Raw genomic sequence first — 25483 nt, 5'->3', positions numbered from 1 at the left:
GTGAGAGTGGATCGCTCACACAGCAGCAGACAGGGAAACGGAGACAGGCAGATACTTTCATAGCAGGAATCAACATAATGCATTGGCTGTTACTGTCGACCAAATAATGGTTTTAGAACGTTCTACAGGAACGTTGTGTAGCAAAATTACCTACGTACACAAAATGCTTCGGTAAGAGGAAGGTAATGTCGGCAGGGTGGGAAATTAACTTTTTGGTCCACCAGCCACTGTGGCAGGTAGATAATAAAAAATAAAAAAATCTACCAGCCACTCAGATTTTTTACCGCCAATTTTTTTTTTGAGACCATAAAAACAAACGATGAGCATGCTTTCTGTTTTTCTAAATTACTGTATGTATTACTAGTAATAAGTAATTAAATATAAATTACTGTATGTATTACTAGTAAGAAGTAATTAAATATAAATTACTGTATGTATTACTAGTAAGAAGATCATTTAGGCCCGATAGTAAAAACAGATGGAGTTCTACAAATGAACATGAAGAATCAAGTTCCTGCCCTGCCACAAAAGGCTGACTGATACAGCTAATTTATTAATATAGTTCAGAGCTCTGCACTGACATGTTTTACAAGGAGTACATGATGTGCTCTTAAGTAGAAATGTAGAAGCACACAAATACATCGAGAAGAACAGAATATTTGAGTGTTTTAATTATAAGAAATAAACGTTTTTTAGGAGTGATCCATGCTCAGTCAAGCACAATCATTAGTTGAGACGAATGTTCAGCGGCCGCTTTAAGGGACTGGCCGTTACCGTGGTAACTTGGGCACTCCCTTGTCTGTGATGAAAAAACTCTGACTGATGTCTTCCCAGCAGCAGACAGTTGCAGCAAACTCAATCTAACATTGACAACAACCTAACGTTAGGCTGTGAACAAAACAATATAATTGGCCAAGAAACACGAGGACAAGTCAGACTTTAGTAGCCTTTCTTATCAGTTCCACTAACTTCTACATGTGGCCTTTGGATTAAAAAACTTTTCCCAAACGCTCTGTGTGACCAACTGCCAACGTGGCTAGAGAAATAGACCTTCTTACCCACCAATGACAAAATCTACTTGCATCATTTTGGGTTTATCGTCCCAGCTCTATTGAACAGCCTTGCTGCAGTAGTTATACTGGTCTTTATCTTGCCGAGGAGTCATCAACTGATTGCTCTATTGACCGTTGGAGGACAAACATGGATAAATAATCTTAGTAGAAATTGTTAGCTGTTCCTCCTCTGAATCTCACCCAATATGTACAATTATTTAATGTCTTGGTGGACGTTTGTATCTAAATCATTAGCTCCCATTTTTGCTTTTACACAGAAACAGTATTTGATCCTGGCTCAAAATGCGTTAATTTAGATTAACTGTGATGGAGCATCGGTTAATGTGGGTTTAACCCAGCTTGTTACTCAGGGATAAATACAGTTAGTTGCATTATTATTAGGGCTGGCACAATGACTGTGTAACCAGCGGTTATGGATGAAGACAGCCATGAAAATAAAATAAACGTAACAAGCAAGGTGTTGTAGCAAACGAGTCCCCGGTTCCCTAGGCAACACCTCCTCCCTGCTGCAGCAACACACATAGAAATATAATTAATAAAACAGGCTTGGAACCTCTAACCCTACCAATTTGACTGGTAAACTCATGGTTACACTCACAATGGCTGCCTGATATTGTGATGCAATAATTTCCATGGTAATGTAGAATGTTCATTCAAATGATGTTATTTTTGTAATGTCAGTTGAGTTGAATCACCAAATGACAGCACAGATTGATGGGTACACTTTTTGCTTTTACTTCCTGCTTTGCTCCTATGGGTACAATTGCAATGGGCGCCAGTCCACCCATTATGCCATCATTGACTTGAATGGGGATTCCCGTTCTATCTATTCTATTTCTATGGCGCACATGCAGCCAGGAGGAGAGGAGAGAATGTGCGTCTTAAACAACAAAAACAGTTATTGCGGTGACTGCTGTCATTTGTCTGGCCAATAACAGTCTTTGGAAATTCCATGACTGTCACAACCCTAGTTAGTGTATTACCTTCGGTGCTGCAGAATGTACTTTGGAATTCCCAGTTACTGGTTTTAATTGGTCTCTAGTTTGAGGTGAAACACAACCTTTTTTTGTACCGGCTGGACTATGATGGTTCAATAATGATTCCGTGTCTTGTGATTTGTGTTATGAACGAAGCACACCCTAGCCATGGTTGATCCTAGATGGCCTTTTCAAACCTATTTTTGACTGTTCTCCTCTTGTGTTTGTCTACAGTTAGAAGTAATGCTGGAAGACAGCCTGAGCCTGCCCAGCAACGGCAAGCTCTACAACAAGGTGCTCAACTGGGTCCAGCGCAGTCTGTGGGAGAACGGAGGTCAACTGGATAGACTGATGGAGGAGGTCAGTACTGTAGCTGGAGTTTAGCTTGCACTAATCCACCCCATAACCCTCCCCACCTTCCCTCCCTCTCTCGCTTTCCTTTAGCAAGTCGTTAAAGGCATCCGCATGCTTCAGGTCTGCTGGCGCTGAGCACGGCTAGGCGAACCGAACGATTGTGCTCGCATACTCCCTTAAAAAACCTTCACTTGAAAAACGAGAAAAAATTGTCAATAGTACTGTTTGTCCATTTTGAGACCCCGTAGCCAGTGTACACTTCATCAAAATAGTCTGAATTCATCTATGACGACTCAAGAAATCTGTCATTCATTTTGACATTTTTGTCAAGGAGATCTTTATCTCGCAATTTTGCACCTGACTAGGATGTTTGGTGCAGTATTTCTCAAGTGAAAGAATGTGCATGGGGGGACGGGTCATCTCTCGTTAAATGACAACAGACACTTTATTGAAGAATCCCTACAATTGACCAATCACCAACGAGGGGACGTAGACTTCGGCTTGCCTCGGGAGAGAGAGAGAGAAAAAATTGTGTTCCCGAACAGCCCAAGTTTCTTTCCCAAAGTCCAACGCGAACAAAATGTCACAAAAAATGTTGTCATAATATATGCACAAACTGTTTGGAACTGTTTGGGCTGGGAAGCATGCGGACGCCTTAAGGCACTGTTCCAAACCCGACGTCATGGCACGCTGTGTTAGGACTGTTTGGTGGTTCTTTTTGTTCTTTCCTTTTTTCTCATTTTCTTTCCTAATGTTTAGTTCTGCAGTACAGTGTACCTGGCCATACAGCAAACTAGAGGTGAGCAGAGACAGACCTGTGTTGCTGTTCTGTTTTAGTGATCAGTTGGATCCACCTACAGTGTCTTGACTTTTGCTCTATTCTCTTTTGCATTGAAAGATGTGAGCAGGTCCCTCACTCTGTTCTGTCCCACTGATACCCTTCTCTTTCTGAGCAGGTGTGTGTGTGTGTGTCAGCGAGCGCTCCAGTACTAACGAATGTTCCTCCCCGTTGATTTGTCTCTCCTCCAGGTTTATTAACAGCAGCAGGAGAGCAGACTGAAGAGCCAAGACTGAGCCGCCAGGGTAATGAGTCAGGGAGAAACAGAGAGAACAGAGGGAGGATAGGAGGAGCCCCCCTCTTTCTCTTTCTACAGCCAAAGCAACACTGTGCTCCCATCTGTCTACACACACACACACACACACACACACACACACAGGCCTACTTAGCTTACACATATTTACATTTTGTAAAGTATGCATACAACCTAATTGACTTACATTCCACTGACATCCAGTGGAGAGCACTCACAGAAACCCATATCCACTCACAGAAACCCATATCCACTCACAGAAACCCATATCCACCCACAGACCCAGATCCCCAGAAACCCATATCCACTCACCAGAAACCCATATCCACTCACAGAAACCCATATCCACTCACAGAAACCCATCTCCACTCACAGAACCCATATCCACCCACAGAAACCCATATCCACCCAACAGAAACCCGTATCCACTCACAGAACCCATATCCACCCACAGAAACCATATCCACCCACAGAACCCTTCCACTCACAGAAACCGTATCCACCACCGAAACCCATATCCACCACAGAAACCTATCCACTCACAGAAACCCGTATCCACTCACAGAAACCCATATCCCTCACAGCAAACCATATCCACGCACAACCCATATCCACCACAGAAACCCATATCCACTCACAGAAACCCGTATCCACCACAGAAACCATACTCCACCACAGAAACCATATCCACCACAGAAAACCCGTATCCACTCACAGAAACCCATTATCCACCACAGAAACCCATATCACTCCACAAGGAACCCATATCCCACCCACAGAAACCCATCCACTCACAGAAACCCTTATCATACCCACTCACAGAACCCATATCATACCCCTCACAGAAAACCCATATCGTAACCCACTCACAGAAACCCATATCCACTCACTGAAACCCATATCCACTCACTGAAACCCGTACCCACTCACAGAAACCCATATCCGAAACCCATATCCACTCACAGAAACCCGTACCCACTCACAGAAACCCATATCCGAAACCCATATCCACTCACAGAAACCCGTTCCCACTCACAGAAACCCATATCCACTCACAGAAACCCATATCCACTCACTGAAACCCGTATCCACTCACAGAAACCCATATCCACTCACTGAAACCCGTATCCACTCACAGAAACCCATATCATACCCATTCACAGAAACCCATAATCACTGAAAAGACCATCTGCATAGCACATAACCACGATTACCCCCCCCCCACATACTCGGTACTCCCGTCATAATTCACTATTCAATGAGGAGTTTAATATTAACCCATTTTTAGAACCAAGAGATGTCCTTTAAGTAGGCACGGGCAGAATGCCGGCCATTTTAACCATAACCATAAAGAAGCTTGCCGGCCATTTTAACCATAACCATAAAGAAGCTTTTGAAATGGTTCTCTGCTCAAGCATATTCTATTCTACACTATCTCAATGCCCACTGTCATTTTGTTTGAAAATATCTCTATTTTCATGTTTTATTTATTCACTATTTGTATGAAACAATAATGTATGTAAAAGCTTTGTCTTCTACATAAGCATAACTCATGGATTTACATCAGAAAGCTGCAGTGCCTTTTTTCCATGCAATTATAATGACCAACCTCCTCAGCCAACCGTGAGCGGGTTTTCCAAGCATTGAGGTCATGAGGACTGAAGACGTTTCCAGATGCTTCATCTTTACCAACTCCCTCCTCCTCCTTTTATAGATGTTATGAAGGGAAGGGGATGCACAGGAGCAGCACCTGCAGATGTTGTGTGTCCCTGCATTTACTGTAACCACCTGCGTTCCTTCAACTGTGTGTCCATGTTGATAAAGAAGCCTTGGCTCCTACCGGTGACGACAGACCAACCTGAACCTTCCTCACCCAACCAACCCCCCCTCCCACACCGTCCTCCTCCCCCTCCCTCCCGTGTTGCCCGGGGTGCTGCTTTGCTGTGTGTTGCCATGGAGACAGCCTGCCACATGGGTGTTGTGTCGCTGTGTGTCTTGCAGGTGCAAACGCTGTACTATTCAGCCGACCACAAGCTGCTCGATGGCGCTCTCATCATTGAGGAACATGGGGTGTTTGGTGTTGGTGCAGAGGACCACATCCAGTTTGTGCAGGTACACACCCCGCCCCTATCCTGGGCTAACTCTGTCACTTGGCCCAACCTGGCCTCTATCCACCTAATGTAGCCTGGCAACAAGGGCACAGCCGGTCAGTGTGTAAAACCTAGGAACACTACACCGGCTTGCCTAGCTCCGTTGCACACTAGACTGGTTCTCACATCAATTGAGTCTAGTCTTTTGGAGATTGGGTTCTGATCGCAAAATGTTTTGTGTGTTTTGAGTATGTGGCTGCTTCTTCGTTGGTCAAGTCTACCCTGTGTCTTTGCCGTCTTTCAGCTTGTTTAGATGGTTTAAATGGGTTGTAGACTGGTTTGAACTGTTTCTGGGGGACTACTCAGCACTGCTAAAAGACTGTTTGGGTGTAGTTCTAGGCAGGTTCAAAGCCAGGATTAGTCCATTTCAGGCCAGATTGTAGAGTGTGTACTCTGCAGCCAACTGGTGTTGTAGCCTGTAGGAGATGTTGTGGATCTTCCCTCTGGCTGGGTTTCTGTACTGTAGCTGCGTTGGTTGTGCTGTTGCAGAAGAAGCCCCTTCGAGAGAACAGCAACACCCAGAGACAGCTGAGTTCCAGCTCCTCAGGCAGCACCTCGCCCTCCGGCTCCTCCTCCAACACACCCTGCAGGAGAGAGTGGAAGTATATTGCCTCCGAGAAGACCACCAGTAAGTGTCTCTGTGTGTGTGTGTGTGTGTGTGTGTGTGTGTGTGTGTTTGTTTGTGTCGGATGTTTGAAGACTTAACGGAGGAGTGGGTGTGTTAACTGAAAATGACAACGACTAGATTCTAGTTTAACAACGTTTCCTTCACCGTATTTCCACAGTACATAGTCGCCATCATGCTCAGGCCAGGTCCATCTCCAGTGAGACTACTGCGCAGGCGTACTAATATCAGAGTGATAGCACCTTAATAACAGAAATATAAGGATACTTAAAACATTAACTTAACAGGTGTATAACATAATGTGTATGAATAGCATAAGAACTTTTAAGATAAGAACTTTGTTTTTTACTTTAGTTATTACCATCACCTCTCCACTCATGGCCCTACCTCCCCCTCTCTTTCCCCTTCCTCTCTCTCTCTCCCCCGCCTCTCTCGCTCTCTCTCCCATCTCCCCCTCTTCTCTCTCGCTCTCTCTTCTCTCTCTGTCCCCCTCTTTCCCTCTCTCTCTCCTCTCTCTCGCTCTCTCTCCTCTCTGTCCCCCTCTTTCCCTCTCTCTCTCCTCTCTCCCTTCTCACTGTCTCTCTCCCCCTCCTCAGACAACACTTACCTGTGTCTGGCCGTGCTGGATGGGGTGTTGTGTGTGATCTTCCTGCATGGCCGTAGCTCTCCCCAGAGCTCTCCCTCTGCAACACCCTGTCTGATGAAGAGCCTCAGCTTCGAGGCCCAGCCTGAGGAGCTGGAGGAACACCCGCTGACCACCATGCACTATGCCCGCTCTGGCCTGGGCACTGCCACCCTGCACGGCAGGCTCATCGCTGCAGGTACGGAGATTTTAACCATTGTCTATTTAACCTTATATTTATACAGGTTATTCTCATTAAGATACAATCTCTTCACAGCAAGATAGAGCTGTTAGTTAACCAGCCACTGAGCCTCTATCTGGAGACTGGCACTGACCGGTCCCCAGTCTCACATCCTTCAAATCAGCCCTGTCCTGTCACTCACAACTGTCATCTACAGTGCATTCGGAAAGTATTCAGACCCCTTGACTTTTTCCACATTTTGTTATGTTGCAGCCGTAATCTAAAATTGTTTAAATCGTTTTTTTCCCTCATCAATCTACACACAATATCCCATAATGTGGAAAAACAGATTTTTAGAAATGTTAGCAACAATAATATATATATATTTTTTTTATGGATATAACATTTACATAAGTATTCAGACCCTTTACTCAGTACTTTGTTGAAGCATCTTTGGCAGCGATTACAGCCTTGAGTCTTCTTGGGTATGATGCTACAAGCTTGGCAAACTTGTATTTGGGGAGTTTCTCCCATTCTTCAGATCCTCTCAAGCTCTGTCAGGTTGGATGGGGAGCACAGGTATTTTCCGGTCTCCAGAGATTTTAGATCGGGTTCAAGTCCAGGCTCTGGCAGGGCCACTCAAGGACATTCAGAGACTTGTTCCGAAGTCACTCCTGCGTTGTCTTGGATGTGTGCTTCGGGTCGTTGTCCTGTTGGAAGGTGAACTTTTGCCCCAGTCTGAGGTCCTGAGCGCTCTGGAGCAGGTTTTCATCACGGATCTCGCTGTACTTTGCTCCATTCATCTTTCCCTCAATCCCGACTAGTCTCCCAGTCCCTGCTGCTGCCACCACAATGCTTCACCGTAGCGAGGGTGCCAGGTTTACTCCAGACGTGACGGCTTGGCATTCAGGCCAAAGAGTTCAATCTTGGTTTCATCAGACCAGTTAATCTTGTTTCTCATCTTCTGAGTACTTTAGGTGTCTTTTGGCAAACTCCAAGCAGGCTGTCATGTGCCTTTTACTGAGGAGTGGCTTCCGTCTGGCCACTCTACCATAAAGGTCTGATTGGTGGAGTGCTGCACAGATGGTTGTCTTTCTGGAAGGTTCTCCTATCTCCACAGAGGAACTCTGGAGCTCTGTCAGAGTGACCATCGGGTTCTTGGTCACCTCCCTGACCAAGGCCCTTCTTCCCCGATTTCTCAGTTTGGTCAGGCAGCCAGCTCTAGGAAGAGTCTTTGTGGTTCCAAACTTCTAACATTTAAAAATGAGGGAGGCCACTGTGTTCTTGGGGACCTTCAATGCTGCTGAATTTTTTCTGTACCCTTCCCTAGATCTGTGCCTCGACACAATCCTGTCTCGGAGCTCTACGGGCATTTCCTTCAACCTCATGGCTTGGTTTTTGCTCTGACATGCACTGTCAACTGTGGGACCTTTATATAGACAGATGTGTGCCTTTCCAAATCATGTTTAATCAATTGAATTTACCACAGGTGGACTCCAATCAAGTTGTATAAACATCTGTTTGCGCTATAGGCTCACATTAAGGGTTCTGTAGGCCCGGACTGACCTGGTGTCCTCTGTTTGAGCTGTATGCTCACATTAAGGGTTCTGTAGGCCCGGACAGACCTGGTGTCATCTGTTTGAGCAATAGGCTCACATTAAGGGTTCTGTAGGCCCGGACTGACCTGGTGTCATCTGTTTGAGCTATAGGCTCACATTAAGGGTTCTGTAGGCCGCAGACTGACCTGGTGTCCTCTGTTTTGAGCTATAGGCTCACATTAAGGGTTCTGTAGGTCCAGACAGACCTGGTGTCCTCTGTTTGAGCTATAGGCTCACATTAAGGGTTCTTGTAGGTCCAGACAGACCTGGTGTCCTCTGTTTGAGCTATAGGCTCACATTAAGGGTTCTGTAGGCCCAGACTGACGTGGTGTCCCTCTGTTTGAGCTGTATGCTCACATTAAGGGTTCTGTAGGCCCGGACTGACCTGGTGTCATCTGTTTGAGCTATAGGCTCACATTAAGGGTTCTGTAGGCCCAGACTGACGTGGTGTCCTCTGTTTGAGCTATAGGCTCACATTAAGGGTTCTGTAGGTCCAGACAGACCCGGTGATCTCTGTTTGAGCAATAGGCTCACATTAAGGGTTCTGTAGGCCCGGACTGACCTGGTGTCATCTGTTTGAGCTATAGGCTCACATTAAGGGTTCTGTAGGCCCAGACTGACCTGGTGTCCTCTGTTTGAGCTATAGCTCACATTAGGGGTTCTGTAGGCCCGGACAGCCTGGTGTCCTCTGTTTCGCTATAGGCTCACATTAAGGGTTCTGTAGGCCCGGACTGACCTGGTGTCCTCTGTTTGAGCTATAGGCTCACATTAGGGGTTCTGTAGGCCCGGACAGACCTGGTGTCCTCTGTTTGCGCTATAGGCTCACATTAAGGGTTCTGTAGGCCCGGACTGACCTGGTGTCCTCTGGTTTGAGCTATAGGCTCACATTAAGGGTTCTGTAGGCCCAGACTGACGTGGTGTCCTCCTGTGGTATTTTTCCGTCTCCAGGAGGGTATAACCGAGAGGAGTGCCTGAGGACGGTGGAGTGTTACGACCCCAAAGACGACCGCTGGACCTTCACCGCTCCTATGCGGACTCCCAGGGCTCGCTTCCAGATGGCAGTGCTTATGGTACGACCCTGACCTTTGAACCCTAATTTCATAGGATTGACAGGTGCCTGTCTGACTTAAACCTGTCTCTCTGTCTCCTCTCATCTCTCATAGGGTCAGCTGTACGTGATGGGCGGCTCCAACGGCCACTCGGACGAGCTGAGCTGTGGGGAGACATACGATCCGCACACTGACACGTGGGCTCAGGTGCCAGAGCTCCGGACCAACCGCTGCAACGCAGGTGTCTGCTCATTGAACAACAAGCTGTTCGTGGTGGGAGGGTCGGACCCCTGTGGGCAGAAAGGCCTGAAGAACTGTGACGCTTTTGACCCTGTAACCAAGACCTGGAACAACTGTGCTCCCCTCAACATCAGTAAGCACCTATACCACACATACACTACGGAGCTATAGGAGGACGGGCTCATTGTAATGGCTGGAATGGAATAAATGGAACGGTGTGAAACACCTCACACATATGGAAACCACGTTTTACTCCGTTCCATTTACTCCATTCCGGCCATTACAATGAACCCGTCCTCTTAAAGCTCCTCCCACCAGCCTCCTCTGCTATACACGGACTGTATTGTACCTATATCGCTCATAGTGTACACTGAAGAAAAAGGTTCCAGGTAACGAACTTCTTTGTCTTGTCACCAGGGTGGAAGCCTTTACTAATGGTGCTTATCATTTATTGCATGTACTGTGTCAGTGAAGAACTGGAACGGTTTTGAGTTGGCCTGTGAATGTGAAAAGTGATTCAAGTGTGGCGTTAACTCTGTTCACCTAGGGAGGCACCAGGCTGCGGTGTGTGAGCTAGATGGCTTCATGTACGTGATTGGAGGTGCTGAGTCGTGGAACTGCCTGAACACAGTGGAGCGTTACAACCCCGAGAACAACACCTGGACCCTGATCTCCCCCATGAACGTGGCCCGCAGGGGGGCTGGGGTGGCCGTCTACGCTGGTAAGACACTTCTCCATAGAAATATAGCATTCTGGTTCTATGGTCTGCTCTGAACTGGGGATTACCGTGTATAGGGTCATGGGTTCACTGGGGTGGGGATACAGTTTGCTTTGGTTGCAACCTTGGAAATTGGCAGAAATATCCAAATCATTGCTCAGATTTGTGCTGACCCTTCTCTCTCCTTGTCGCGATCTCCTTCTCTTCCCGTCTCTAGGGAAGCTTTTCGTGGTTGGTGGGTTTGATGGCTCCCATGCCCTGCGCTGTGTTGAGGTGTACGACCCAGCCCGCAATGAGTGGAGGATGCTCGGTAGCATGACCGTGGCACGCAGCAATGCGGGTGTAGCCGTGCTGGGTGATTTCATCTGCGCTATGGGCGGCTTCGACGGAAACAACTTCTTGAACACGCTGGAGGTTTACGACCCCGAGACGGATGAGTGGAGCGACTGCGCCGATGCCCTCTCATCCTCCGCCTGAGGGTTAAGGGTCAGAGGTCAATGGGGGGGGTACCTTTCCCAAACTAACAGGCTTAGTGACATAATCGTGTTTCGTGATGTTCCGTAGGTGAGTGGGAGGAAGGGGACAGAGGAATCATTTTGGCAGGGGGTCTTCAGTGAAGACTGGAATATTTGGGGGGATGGTTGCCGAAAGCAACATTAAGCCTTTGCATACAATATTTTTCGTGCTGTATATATTTTCCTTTTTGTCTTAAGAATGCCAACATTTAATACACTTTTAGTGCAATTTAGTTTTTTTTTTTTGTTGAAAGGTTTGTGTATTGTTTTCTGAGAAGAAGCTACTGTTTTGATCATCTCAAGATGACCTTGGACCTACTGGTCTGGTCTGGTCAGGATGGCTGATGGTGCTGGAGAACTTTGGGTTGACTTGATTTAGAAGGTGATTCTGAATAGTTGTTTCCATTTTAAACTGTCATTTTAACTCCCACACACATTTAAAGATATGCAGTTTGAAGCCTTATTCAAAGAAAGAGGGTCACTCCAATCATGGCTTTGTCATTTAAACTGAAGCTGGATTTTGCTTTTCCAATCTTTAATGATGGCCTTTTTTAAATATTTTTATACACTGCTGATTTACCAATAGAAGAAGTAGCTGACGCACATGACAACTGAGTCATCAAACAAAAACCAGTGCCAGTTTAGTAACAACGCGAACACACACACACACAACCAACCATGCTTCTGTGCTTGTTCTAACCAAGTATTTTGTTACTGCGTTTTGACTAATTCACAATTTGTAGAGATGCTGTTTTCTTTATTTCTTGTGTGGTGTTTTAAAAGGGGTTCAGACATTTGGCTTTTGACATTTTCTTTTTTGAGTTTAGAAGGATTGGAAGGTACTGTATCACATTTGTAACAGACTGATATTCCTTAACTAATAAACCATTTCAACCTGACGGCGTGTGCTCTTGTACTTTTCTTTTTCCCAACGAATACAGTACTAGAAATGACTCAGGTTCAGTATGACGCAAAGGTGTGCAACGCTGAATTCAACGGAAACGATACTGTACTGAACGACCAGTTGAAAAAAAACTTGATTTATGGTGGCCTAGAGAGCAATTACCGTATGGTGTGCTGCACGAGTTTTGTGATTTCAAATAGTCACACCCATATTGTTCAGGCCACACCAACCAAACGGGATCAAACGTACCTCAAAGGCTGTTGAAGAATGGTGTGCAGCGTTTTCGGGAAATGTGCCGTTCCGTACAAACCGTCACACAACGTAGCAAACGGAACACACACCTTGTTTGTTAGAGCTGTGACTCTCAAACATTCTCTTTTAGGTAGTGTAGCGATGGGTCACGTATACCACAGTGTTCTAATGAAAGAACCACCTGATTATACTTCTACTCTATAAACTTTCCATCGATTGGACGTTGCAAGTCACTACTTAATCCCCCAGGACACAATTACACAAACAAATATATATTGAGATTCAGCCAAATTGCAAAATGTGTTGACAAAAAATAAAAAGTTTAGTTGACTTCCACTCAATGTCAAAACTTATTAAATCAAGTAAGCAAAAAACTGTTTCCTCAACTTGGAAATTCATAAACCTGTAGTCAAATTTACTGAAGCAACATTAGTTGTGTTGATTAGAAATTAAGTTCAACACAACTTGTCTTGTCTATACCTACAGTATGTAACTAAGTTGAATCAACAAAGAAATTCACAACCAAAAAATCTAATCAATTGGAAAAAAACATAACCTCTGTTCAGATGACTTCAACTTTGTTTTGTGGGGTGGAGCTATTAGAATAATACCTAGCATGCTTTGCAACTGTCCATTTTTGACATTTACATTTTGGTCATTTAGCAGACCCTTTTATCCAGAGAGTCTTCAGTTAGTGCATTCAACGAAGGTAGATAAACATCCACATTTAAAAAGTAACAAGTAAAAAGGTCATGTAACCGTTTCTGAAAATGTCATTGTAGTTGTTGGATGGTTGACATTACTAAGTATATTGCCAGTTTTTTGAAACTGGTGGAAAAGCTCACACATGAGCAAGAGAGACTAAAGTGAGTGCTTTCAGAAAGTATTTATACCCCTTGACATATTCCACATTTTGTTGTTACAGCCTGGATTCAAATGGATGACAATGTATTCTCACCCATCTACACGCAATAAATACCCTGTTATAACAAAGTGAAAACATGTTTTAAGATTTTAAGTGTGCTGTCATGTGCCTTTTACTGAGGAATGGCTTCCGTCTGGCTACTCTACCATAAAGGCCTGATTGGTGGAGTGCTGCAGAGATGGTTGTCCTTCTGTAAGTTTCTCCCATCTCCCTGACCAAGGCCCTGCTTCCCTGATTGCCCAGGCACCAGCTCTAGGAAGAGTCTTGGTGGTTCCAAACTTCTTCCATTTAAGAATGATGGAGGCCACTGTGTTCTTGGGGACCTTCAATGCGGCAGAAATGTTTTGGTACCCTTCCCCGGATCTGTGCCGAGACACAATCCTGTCTCGGAGGTCTACGGACAATTCCTTCGACCTCATGGCTTGGTTTTTGCTCTGACATGCACTGTCAACTGTGGGACCTTATATAGACAGGTGTGTGCCTTTCCAAATCATATCCAATCAATTGAATTTACCACAGGTGGACTCCAATCAAGTTGTAGAAACATCTCAAGGATGATCAACGGAAACACGATGCACCTGAGCTCAATTTCAAGTCTCATAACAAAGGGTCTGAATACTTATGTAAATAATGTATTTCTGTTTTTAATACATTTGCAAACATTTCTAAAACCCTGTTTTCACTTTGTCATTATGGGGTATTGTGATGTCATTATGGGGTATTGTGATGTCATTATGGGGTATTGTGTGTAGATTGATTAGGATTTTTTTATTTATATATATACATTTTAGAATAAGGCTGTAATGTAACAAAATGTGGAAAAAGTCAATGGGTCTGAATACTTTCTGAAGGAACTGTATGTAAAGTAGATATTTCTGTATTTATAAAAACACATTTCACTGTCATTATGGGGTATTGTGTGTAGATGGGTGAGAGAAAAAATCTATTTAATCCACTTTGAATTCAGGCTGTAACACAACAAATGTGGAATAAGTCAAGGGTTATGAATACTTTCTGAAGAAACTCTATTTAACCTGAAAGTCAGTTAGATTCATTGAAAATACACTGCTCAAAAAAATAAAGGGAACACTTAAACAACACAATGTAACTCCAAGTCAATCACACTTCTGTGAAATCAAACTGTCCACTTAGGAAGCAACACTGATTGACAATAAATTCACTGTGTTGTGCAAATGGAATAGACAAAAGGTGGAAATTATAGGCAATTAGCAAGACACCCCCAATAAAGGATGGTTCTGCAGGTGGTGACACAGACCACTTCTCAGTTCCTATGCTTCCTGGCTGATGTTTTGGTCACTTTTGAATGCTGGCGGTGCTTCACTCTAGTGTAGGCATGAGACGGAGTCTACAACCCACACAAGTGGCTCAGGTAGTGCAGCTCATCCAGGATGGCACATCAATGCGAGCTGTGGCAAGAAGGTTTGCTGTGTCTGTCAGCGTAGTGTCCAGAGCATGGAGGCGCTACCAGGAGGACAGGCCAGTACATCAGGAGACGTGGAGGAGGCCGTAGGGGGCAACAACCCAGCAGCAGGACCGCTACCTCCGCCTTTGTGCAAGGAGGGCAGGTGGAGCACTGCCAGAGCCCTGCAAAATGACCTCCAGCAGCCACAAATGTGCATGTGTCTGCTCAAACGGTCAGAAACAGACTCATGAGGTGGTATGAGTGCCCGACGTCCACAGGTGGGGTTGTGCTTACAGCCCAACACCTGCAGGACGTTTGGCATTTGCCAGAGAACACCAAGATTGGCAAATTCGCCACTGCGCCCTGTGCTCTTCACAGATGAAAGCAGGTTCACACTGAGCACATGAGCACATGTGATAGACGTGACAGAGTCTGGAGACGCCGTGGAGAACGTTCTGCCTCCCTGCAACATCCTCCAGCATGACCGGTGTTTGGCGGTGGGTCAGTCATGGTGTGGGGTGGCATTTCTTTGGGGGGCCGCTCAGCCCTCCATGTGCTCGCCAGAGGTAGTCCTGACTGCCATTTAGGTACCGAGATGAGATCCTCAGACCCCTTGTGAGACCATAATTGCTGGTGCGGTTGGCCCTGGGTTCCTCCTAATGCAAGACAATGCTAGACCTCATGTGGCTGTGAGTGTGGTCAGCAGTTCCTGCAAGAGGAAGGCATATTGATGCTCTATGGACTGGCCCGCCCGTTCCCCAGACCTGAATCCAATTGAGCACATCTGGGACATCATGTCTCGCTCCATCCACCAACGTGGCGTTGGTGGATGGCAACGTGGCGTTGCACCACAGACTGTCCAGGAGTTGGCGGATGCTTTAGTACGAGGTCTGGGAGGAGACCCTCAGGAGACCATCCGCCCACCTCATCAGGAGCATGCCCAGGCGTTGTAGGGAGGTCATACAGGCACGTGGAGCCACACACACACTACTGAGCCTCATTTTGACTTGTTTTTAAGGACACTTACATACAAGTTTGGAATCAGCCTGTAGTGTGGTTTTTTCCACTTTAATTTTGAGTGTGACTCCAAATCCAGACCTCCATGGGTTGATCAATTTGATTTCCATTGATCATTTTTGTGTGATTTTGTTGTCAGCACATTCAACTATTTAAAGAAAAAAGTATTTAATAAGAATATTTCATTCATTCAGATCTAGGATGTGTTATTTTAGTGTTCCCTTTATTTTTTTGAGCAGTGTATAATACATTCGGTGTTAGTATAACTCTACATTTAAAGTTGATATAACTAAAGTTGAAATTGATTCAACTATGAATAATAGTAGGTTATACTGACAAATGGTGAAGTTGACTTAACTACCTTTTATTAGTCAAAGTACATTTGATGTAAATTAGAATGGTTTGAATTTTAAAGTTGATAGAGCTTGAATAAGCCCATGTAACTTTATGACTAGAAATAATCAATTGAAACAAATAATTTTTAACAGTATACTATTACCAAATATAGCATTTCTCTCGCTCTCTCTCCCATCCTCTATCTCCCACCATCTCTTCTCTCTGCACGAGCAGAAACTTCTGGCAGGTGACTAGCAGCATGGTCTCTCTGCAGGAGTCTAAGCTTCTCTACCACTTACCACTTAGTTTCCACTGGGACATGAATACCTACCTACCTCACTAAGAGGGCTTTTTCTGTTCCCATTACAGTCTAATTTGGGAGAGATTAGACTAAGTTTAGTGTACCTGCAGAAGGAGGGAGAGCAGGTCAGTCCGGTCACATGATCTCTAAAGGGTTGGTGGGTGAACCAAGCTGCACCTGAGCTGCACTTGTGCTCCTTGAATGACCCTGTCCTTGGACATTGGGAGAATCTCAATTGTATACTCCTCGCATCCTCTCGCCTCACCTCCTTCCCAAAACCCATTGGAGGAGAAGGTCAGAGGGGAGAGACCTCTGGCTTTCTCATCCAATGGGTTTTGAGGAGGCGAGGAGAGGAGGCGAGTAGTATGCAATTGTGATTCTTCCATTGGGTACCTAACACCTGTCTGTCAAAGACCACTAATTCCTTCCTTCTCTACTGCACGTTCTGTTCATTCACTAATCCCTCCTCCCCCCTCTGTAGTCAATTCACAAAATGGCCTCTTGTAATCTGAACAGTCAGGCAATAAACCTGTCAATCACGTCACAACCTGGCTGGGGGAAGTAGGCCAATCACGTCACAACCTGGCTGGGGGAAGTAGGCCAATCACGTCACAACCTGGCTGGGGGAAGTAGGCCAATCACGTCACAACCTGGCTGAGGAAGTAGGCCAATCACGTGTGCTTCTTTGTGAAGGCGAAGAAGAAAAAAACATAATTTGCGACAAATAATACCATTGTAATTGAGTAGAGTGAAACCCTTTTCACAGTGAATCAGATACTGTCAGACATACTGTCAGAGACATAGGCTAGGCACCCATAGGGATATTATGGGCTTAAAGCCAGGATTCAATCCGATCAGCCCTGTTCGGCTATGCACTTTTAAAGAAAGTTCGCGGCGGCTGCATTCACGGTAAACACTGTATATGTAGGCTCAATTGGATAATTACCTTTAAATGTCAAGCACGCTATAACGCGCAGATCGGAATGAATCCAGGCCTTAGCTAGGGTTAGGGTCACACATGATTTATCATATCAAAGGGAGGTTTGTAATAAAACAGCATTAAATAAGGTTCACTAACTGTGAGATTAGACCAATCCTCAACGTTGGACCTATCATCTAATCTACAGGATGTCAAGTATCTGTGGTTACTGAGGCACGGGAAGAATCTCATGTCCTCTCCTCATCTGCTTTTGTAAAAGGTCAAAGGTCATTGAGGAACGTAAGGCTAATCCCATTTACAGGCGGTGGAATCCCCAAATAAATGTGTGAAATTATAAAAACTAATGTAGCGATACGTTTTATAGATAGGCCTATACGGATACGTAGAGTACCCATTTTCCTCCCCAATTTTCTGGTTTCCAATTGGTAGTTACAGTCTTGTCTCATTGCTGCAACTCCCGTACCCACTCGGGAGAGGCGAAGGTCGAGAGCCAAGAGTCCTCCGAAACACGACCCAACCAAGCCGCACTGCTTCTTGAAACAATGCCCGCTTTCACCCGGTAGCCAGCCACACCAGTGTGACGGAGGAAACACCGTACACCTGGCGACCGTGTCAGCGTGCATACAACCCGGCCCGCCACAGTAGTCGCTAGAGCCCTTTGGGGCCTTAGACCACCGCGCCACCCGGGAGGCCCAGAGTGTTTTTAAACGGTTGCATGCTTTTCTCCTCAAAGAAAAACAACAGCTGATTGAAAAGGGGGTGTGGTGAATTTTAAAACACGTGCGCCCTAGCCGCCGAGGGGAGCTTACTCCCGTTTTCCGATTAACAAATTGACACGCTCTTCGACCACTTATCACTTATCGGTTGAGAATCTCCCAAGAAGTTCAGTGCAGCACTGCAGTTTCACTTTGACCCCCTCCAAACACCCCACTGTATGACCTGTAAGTGCTCTGCTTCACACTGCAGAGTGTAATCTCAGCCATCTCAACTGATGTCCCGGCCATTGGACTCATACACTGATCCCCTTACCCACCTCAGCTGGGTCTGCTGCAGCACACTGTTCCACGCTGGGCTTTATAGTTGTGTGTAATGTGACAATAACGCAACTCAAGTCAGATTCAATTCAAAAACTTTAATGCATCGTATAACAAGAGTTATAAGAAATTGTACATTATGTTGATCAAACAAAAATATGTGCTTTAATTTAACTATTTACATCTTTACAAATGAACACATCCAAGATAAATATTAACAGGCCTGAGACGGTCATATCATAAGCCTACAGCAGAGCCATGATGCCATAACAGACAGCATAGTTTATGTCACGTTGAACCGTCTGACTCTCTGTGTAAGTCACAGCCTGGGAGAGCACAGCCAATCACCATTCATTACATCACCTGGCGTACCACTTATGGTGCAACAGGAATAATAAGATGATGGTCTATTTCCTGAATGCTGAGGAATATGGAGATGATGTTGGGTAGTCATGGAGATATCATGGTCTATTTGATGGAGCGCGATGGGACAAGGACATCCCGGCAGGCCAAACCATCCCCTAACCCGGACGACTCTGGGACAATTTTTCGTCACCCCATGTGTCTCCCGGTCGCAGACGGCTGCGACAGAGCCTGGACTCGAACCCAGAATCTCTAGTGGCACAGCTAGCACTGTGATACAGCGCCTTAGACCACTGCGCCACTCGGGAGGCCCAAGAACTTGATCTTAACTGACTAGTTAAACAAAGATAAATAAAGAAAATGAAAAAAATACTTAATGCTGAGGAATATGGAGACGATGTTGGCTCAATCATGGATGTGGGCAGTCATGTCTTTTTGTATAGAATGTGGGTTTATCGTGTAGGTCCTCCTTAAAACAGCACGACAAGCTGAAAGTGAAAACCCACACTACAATCAAAGGTCATAGGTCATAGTAACAGAGAGTAGCACGATGACAGAGTTTAAACATGTCAGAAAAAACTGCCATTCTGTATGTGTAAACATTCCAATCCAGTAGCTAGGTTTCCATCCAATTTGCGACAGATTTTCATGTGAATATTCATTAATCTGCATTAAATAATATATGCATTTTCCAAGCAGAGACGTTTCCATCAGTCTGTGCGTGATGACGTAGTGCACATAAAAATAAAGTTTGTGGTTAAATTCCCATGTAGCGAATGAAAAATACAAGTTCAATGGGTTTCCATCGCATTTTCAACTGTACTGATGGTTTTGTCATCAACTGTTGCGTTCTATAGCAAATGTGCCCACTCTGGTCTTGACACGTGCTCTCTAAAACATTTATTTTTTCATGCATCAGGTCATTCATCCGCATGAAATGGTTGGATGGAAACCTGGTCTGTGTGAAGATAACAACATATTTGGAAGATCCATATCCCCACTGATGGAGGCCCAAAATGGCTACTGTAGGACGCACCAGAAACAGCAAAATGGCACCCTATTCCCTATTATAGTGCACTACTTTAGACCAGAGCCCTATTCCTTATTATAGTACACTACTTTAGACCAGAGCCCTATTCCTTAATAGTGCACTACTTTAGACCAGAGCCCTATTCCTTATATAGTGCACTACTTTATACCAGAGCCCTATATAGTACACTACTTTAGACCAGAGCCCCTATTCCCTATATAGTGCACTACTTTAAGACCAGAGCCCTATTCCCTATATAGTGCACTACTTTAGACCAGAGCCCTATTCCCTATATAGTGCACTACTTTAGACCAGAGCCCTATTCCTTATATAGTGTACTACTTTAGACCAGAGCCCTATTCCTATATAGTGCACTACTTTAGACCAGAGCCCTATGGGGCATTTGGGAAGCAGCAGCCATAAATAAGAAATAGGAACACAAGGCTTTATCATTGGGTTTTTACAGAAATGTTTGGTGATCACTAGGAATGCCTTGATCGACCGGTTGGTGACCACTGCTCTACACCAACATCCACACACAAGAAACTAAATTAAGTCAGAAAAGGTGCTGAATGAAATAGGTCAGCTCTATATGAAAACAGTGGCTTCAAGTAAAGTTGTTGAGTTGTGATATGATGCATTTGAGGCCTCTGGTAGGATGTTTTAGTCCAAACTTCCTTGTTGTGGTCCAATCAGGGCCAGGTGCTTGGTGTGACCTGCCGGGACGTGACCTCAGCGCACGCTCTAGACTGACGTTCAGCTCTGCCAACTGGGTCCCCCCACACACAGCTTCTCCCTGTGAACACACACACAGGTCAGAACTAGAACACACAAACACAGGCCTGATCCAAAACACACACAGGTCAGAACTAGAACACACAAACACAGGCCTGATCCAAAACACACACAGGTCAGACAAGAAAGAGAAAAGAAAGAAAGGGGACAAGGGAGAGAAGAGAGAGAGAATAGAAAGAGAGAGGGAATAGAAAAGAAAAGGTGAGAGAGAGAGGGAATAGAAGAGAGAGAGGGGGGAATAGAAGAGAGAGAGAGAGAGGGAGAATAGAAGAGAGAGAGAGAGAGGAGAATAGAAGAGAGAGAGAGAGAGAGGTAGAATAGATAGAGAGAGAGAGGGGGAATAGAAGAGAGAGAGAGGGGGAATAGAAGAGAGGAGAGGGAATAGAACGAGAAGAGAGGGGGAATAGAAGAGAGAGAGAGGGGGAATAGAAGAGAGAGAGAGGGGAATAGAAGAGAGAGAGAGGGGGAATAGAAGAGAGAGAGAATATAAGAGAGAGGGAATAGAAGAGAATAGAGCAGAGAGAATAGAGCAGAGAGAGAGAGAGACTAGAAAACAAAGCCAAAAGTCTTCTCATGCTTTGTTGATTTCGAAAAAGCTTTTGACTCAATTTGGCATGAGGGTCTGCTATGCAAATTGATGGAAAGTGGTTTTGGAGGAAAAACATTCAACATTATAAAATCCAGGTACACAAACAACAAATGTGCAGTTAAAATTGGCAAAACACACATTTCTTTCCACAGGGCCATGGGGTAATAAAGGGATGCAGCTTGAGCCCCACCCTCTTCAACATACATATCAACTAATTGGCGAGGACACTGGAAGTCTGCAGCACCCAGCCTCACCCTACTAGAATCCGAAGTCAAATGTCTACTGTTTGCTGATGATCTGGTGCTTCTGTCCCCAACCAAGGTGGGCGTACAGCAGCACCTAGATCTTCTGCACAGATTCTGTCAGACCTGGGCCCCTTAAGTGAATCTCAGTAAGACAAAAATAATGGTGTTCCAAAAAAAGTCCAGTTGCCCGGACCACAAATACAATTTCCACACCGTTGCCCTAGAGCACACAAAAAACGATACATACCTCGGCTGAGAATGATCTGACAGACAAGGCAAGAAGGGCCTTCTACGCCATCAAAGGAAACAAAATTCGGCATACCACTTAGGATCTGGCTAAAAATTGTTGAATCAGTTATAGAACCCATTGCCCTTTATGGTTGTGAGGTCTGGGGTCCGCTCACCAACCAAGAATTCACAAAATGGAACAAACACCAAATTGAGACTCTGCATGCAGAATTCTGCAAAAATATCCTCTGTGTACAACGTAAAACACCAAATAATGCATGCAGAGCAGAATTAGGCCGATACCCGCTAATTATCAAAATCTAGAAAAGAGCCGTTAAATTCTACAACCAACTAAAAGAAAGCGATTCCCAAACCTTCCATAACAAAGCCATCACCTACAGAGAGATGAACCTGGAGAAGAGTCCCCTAAGCAAGCTGGTCCTGGGGCTCTGTTCACAAACACAAACAGACCCCACAGAGCCCCAGGACAGCAACACAATTAGACCCAACCAAATCATGAGAAAACAAGAAGATCATTATTTCCAATGTGTCAAGTAATTAACAAAAAAACAGAGCAAACTAGAATGCTATTTGGCCCTAAACAGAGAGTACACAGTGGCAGAATACCTGACCACTGTGACTGACCCAAACTTAAGTAAAGCTTTGACTATGTACAGACTCAGTGAGCATAGCCTTGCTATTGAGAGGCCACCAAAGGCAGACCTGGCTCTCAAGAGAAGACAGGCTATGTGCACACTGCCCACAGGCTATGTGCACACTGCCCACAAAATGAAGTGGAAACTGAGCTGCACTTCCTAACCTCCTGCCAAATGTATGACCATATTAGAGACACATATTTCCCTTTTTGATAAACTCCCATATCTATTGGGTGAAATACCACAGTGTGCCATCACAGCAGCAAGATGTGTGACATGTTGCCACAAGAAAAGGGAAACGAGTGAAGAACAAACACCATTGTAAATACAACCCATATTTATATATTTTTTCCCCCCTTTGTACTTTTGTATTTGCACATCTTTACAACACTGTATATACACATATGACATTTGAAATGTCTTTATTCCTTTGGAACTTCTGTGAGTGTAATGTTTACTGTTCATTTTGTTATTGTTTATTTCAATTTTGTTTATTATCTAGTTCACTTGCTTCGGCAATGTAAACATATGTTTCCCATGCCAATAAAGCCATTAAATTGAATTGAAGGACACAGAGGGAATAGAGTATCCAGAGAGAGAGAAGAGGAGATAGAGAGGAAAGAGAGCGAGAGAGAGAGAATAGGAGAGAGAGAATAGAGGAGAGAGAGAGGAAAGAGAGAGCGAGAGAGAGAGAGAATAGGAGAGAGAGAGAGAGAGAGTGAGGGAGAAAGAGAGCAATGCCACTATCCAGAATGTGTCCCTTTCTGTGAAATTAATGGAGTAGTCCAGTGACTCCTGCCCCAAGGCACAGTAGAACACAATGGAGTAGTCCAGTGACTCCTGCCCCAAGGCACAGTAGAACACATGGAGTAGTCCAGTGCACTCCTGCCAAGGCACAGAGAAACAATGGAGTAAGTCCAGTGATCTGCCAAGGCACAGTAGAACACAATGGAGTAGTTCCAGTGACTCCTGCCCCAGGCACAGTAGAAACACAATGGGTAGTCCAGTGACTCTGCCCCAAGGCACAGTAGAACACATGGAATGTACCGCCGCCAGTAACCAAAGCGTAGTTTTGACTGCCGCCACGAGGCAGCAGTAGAACACATAGGAAGTAGAAATCCATGTACTCCTGCCAAGGCACAGTAGAACACACAATGGAAGTAGTCCAGTGACCCTGACCCAGAGGACAGTAGAACACAACGGCTAGTAGTCCAGTGGGATCTGCCCCAAAGGCACAGTGAAACACACAATGGAGTAGTCCAGTGACTCTGCCAAGGACTAGTAGAACACCATGGAGTAGTCCAGTGACTCCTGCCCCAAGGCACAGTAGAACACAATGGAGTAGTCCAGTGACTCCTGCCCCAAGGCACAGTAGAACACAATGGGAGACTGTGCCCTCCTCAAATGGCTGAGCGAGTGAGCGCACGCACACACACACAGAGAACATTTAGAACACCACAATGTGACCCAAAAACACATGACTGTTCTCCATGGGGTTACCTCATTTCACACTTGTGGTTTTGTCAGCATTTGACCAGCTCAGTGTCTTACTGTGATGTTGTTCTCTTCAGATGAGAGTATTGGTGTGACGTGTACACAGCACGTCTCTAACTGCAGGACTAATGGAATCCATGTGCACATGCACACAAAGTGGCACTCTATATCGTCTCCCATTAGAGACACTGAGGACGCTTGTTGCTCGTTTGTTTCCTCCTCTCTCTTTGTTCCCATCGGGACGTTACATAACAGGGAAAGAAAGAGAGGAATCTGCTGAACGTACCCCTCCCTCCCTCATCTGTGCTGTGGTGTTTATGTAACCATAGAGAGATGGCAGGTTTCAGTACGGACCGATGGCTCTGCCCTCCTTTCTAAGCTACTCTCACGTGGCACTGGGCTGCCTGTCACATCAGATGTGGATTCACGCTTCAGTTAGTATGAAACACCTCTCTGTCTCTGTGTCTCTCAGGGATGTATGGAGGTACGGAGAGGAGATGTTTGAAGAGTACACAGTAAAAAGTGTTGAACAACGTCTATTTTTATCGTGAGAAAGGTCACCTCAGCTGGATTTTTAGGCATGAAAGGCATGTCACAATTGACACATTTTTCTAATATTTTTCATAAACATATTTGATGATTATCTGTGCTCCTCTCATTTTAATTCCAGTACTTGAATTTCAGAGTGCCAAATTCAAGTACTTTAAGCACCTCAAGTACCTTGTGTGATCCCTGTAATGTTTCAGAGGTATTTGTAAGTCTTCTGTGGACATGAATCAGCCAAGCCCCCATGTTTTTAGTTTTAATCAAACAAATGGTCTGACTCCAACTATAATCATCAGCAGAACAGGAACACAGCAGAAATCTATTAATAATAATAGCATCATTTGTGTCAATGTTATGAGGCAGTATAGTAATGATTTAGTGGTAGTTCAGTAATGATTTCCTTTTCTTTGAGTGCTCTGTTCACAACCCTTACTGGTTATAATGGAAACAGTGTCATAACCTTGAAAATACAGGAGAAGGAGTTCAGAAATTAGTTATTTTTCCATTCAGCAAGTGGGAAAATGACCTTTGCTTTGGAATTGAGGACAAGTACTACTGGTTTATATGTTAATAAGAAACTGCACCATACTCATTTACATTGTACACAAATGCCCTCTAAAAAAGGTCACTTATAAAACAAACGGAATGGAACTGAATTGCATCACAAAGGATGGTAGAACTCTTGACTCGGAAGTGCAGTTATTTTCCCCTCTGAAATCTTGACAGCTCACCCTCAGCTGGAGGCTGTCTGGCTGGGCAACACACACGACACACCGCACCGCACCCTCCGGTGTTTCTGTCTGTGTGACTGACTGAGCTGTTGATCTCTAACGTGTGTGTTGATGACATAACCTCCGCGTAGCCAGCGGTGGCTGGTGACTGACTGTGATAAGGCGGCACTGTTTAAGGTTGTGTCTGAGGGAATTAATTATGTATGTAAGAGAACAGAGAGACAGATTAAACACTATGCCGGAAAACACACAGAGGCACACACACACACACACACACACACACACACAGAGGCAAACGCACACACACGATAAATGCTAACTGTGTGTGGACAGTGAACAAGGTGAGATGAAGGGTAGTGGTGGAAGGTCTAGTCAGGCGTGTGACGTCACCTAATCCCCTGCCAGACGGCGCTCCCCTCTGTGTTAGTAAAGCCACTGACCCTACAGCACGATGACAGCCCTACTGGGCCATGACAACCAC

General features: G+C 45.0%; 2 protein-coding genes and 2 long non-coding RNA genes across 6 annotated transcripts in view; 2 read left to right on the top strand and 2 right to left on the bottom strand.

The window, feature by feature from the left end:
* Positions 1-12092, top strand: part of ivns1abpa (influenza virus NS1A binding protein a) — a 43436-nt gene extending 31344 nt beyond the window's left edge. For all 3 annotated transcript variants that reach the window (XM_024003674.1, XM_024003673.2, XM_024003675.2), the window contains exons 7-14: positions 2285-2410; positions 5497-5607; positions 6135-6273; positions 6867-7091; positions 9620-9741; positions 9835-10093; positions 10508-10681; positions 10896-12092. In XM_024003674.1, the coding sequence (XP_023859442.1) occupies positions 2285-2410; positions 5497-5607; positions 6135-6273; positions 6867-7091; positions 9620-9741; positions 9835-10093; positions 10508-10681; positions 10896-11155 (1416 nt within the window). In that variant the 3' untranslated portion in view covers positions 11156-12092. The remainder of the gene's footprint in view (positions 1-2284; positions 2411-5496; positions 5608-6134; positions 6274-6866; positions 7092-9619; positions 9742-9834; positions 10094-10507; positions 10682-10895) is intronic.
* On the top strand, positions 2417-5490 carry LOC111975419 (uncharacterized). Its single transcript, XR_002878842.1, has 3 exons — positions 2417-3203; positions 3434-3487; positions 5210-5490. It is a non-coding gene; the product is annotated as an uncharacterized lncRNA (long non-coding RNA).
* Positions 12093-18408: 6316 nt separating the features above from the next.
* Positions 18409-19925, bottom strand: LOC139028965 (uncharacterized). The gene is made up of 2 exons (XR_011481198.1): positions 19888-19925; positions 18409-19745 (listed from the first exon to the last, which is right to left on the bottom strand). It is a non-coding gene; the product is annotated as an uncharacterized lncRNA (long non-coding RNA).
* Positions 19926-20181: 256 nt separating this feature from the next.
* The window catches only part of swt1 (SWT1 RNA endoribonuclease homolog), a 43108-nt gene continuing 37806 nt past the window's right edge, over positions 20182-25483 (bottom strand). The window contains exon 15 of the mRNA XM_024003670.2: positions 20182-20514. Coding sequence (XP_023859438.2) covers positions 20475-20514 — 40 coding nt within the window. The 3' untranslated portion in view covers positions 20182-20474. The remainder of the gene's footprint in view (positions 20515-25483) is intronic.

Source organism: Salvelinus sp. IW2-2015, linkage group LG16 (assembly GCF_002910315.2).
Source record: "Salvelinus sp. IW2-2015 linkage group LG16, ASM291031v2, whole genome shotgun sequence".
Classification (NCBI taxonomy): domain Eukaryota; kingdom Metazoa; phylum Chordata; class Actinopteri; order Salmoniformes; family Salmonidae; genus Salvelinus; species Salvelinus sp. IW2-2015.
This window is presented reverse-complemented; position numbering and strand designations above follow the sequence as displayed.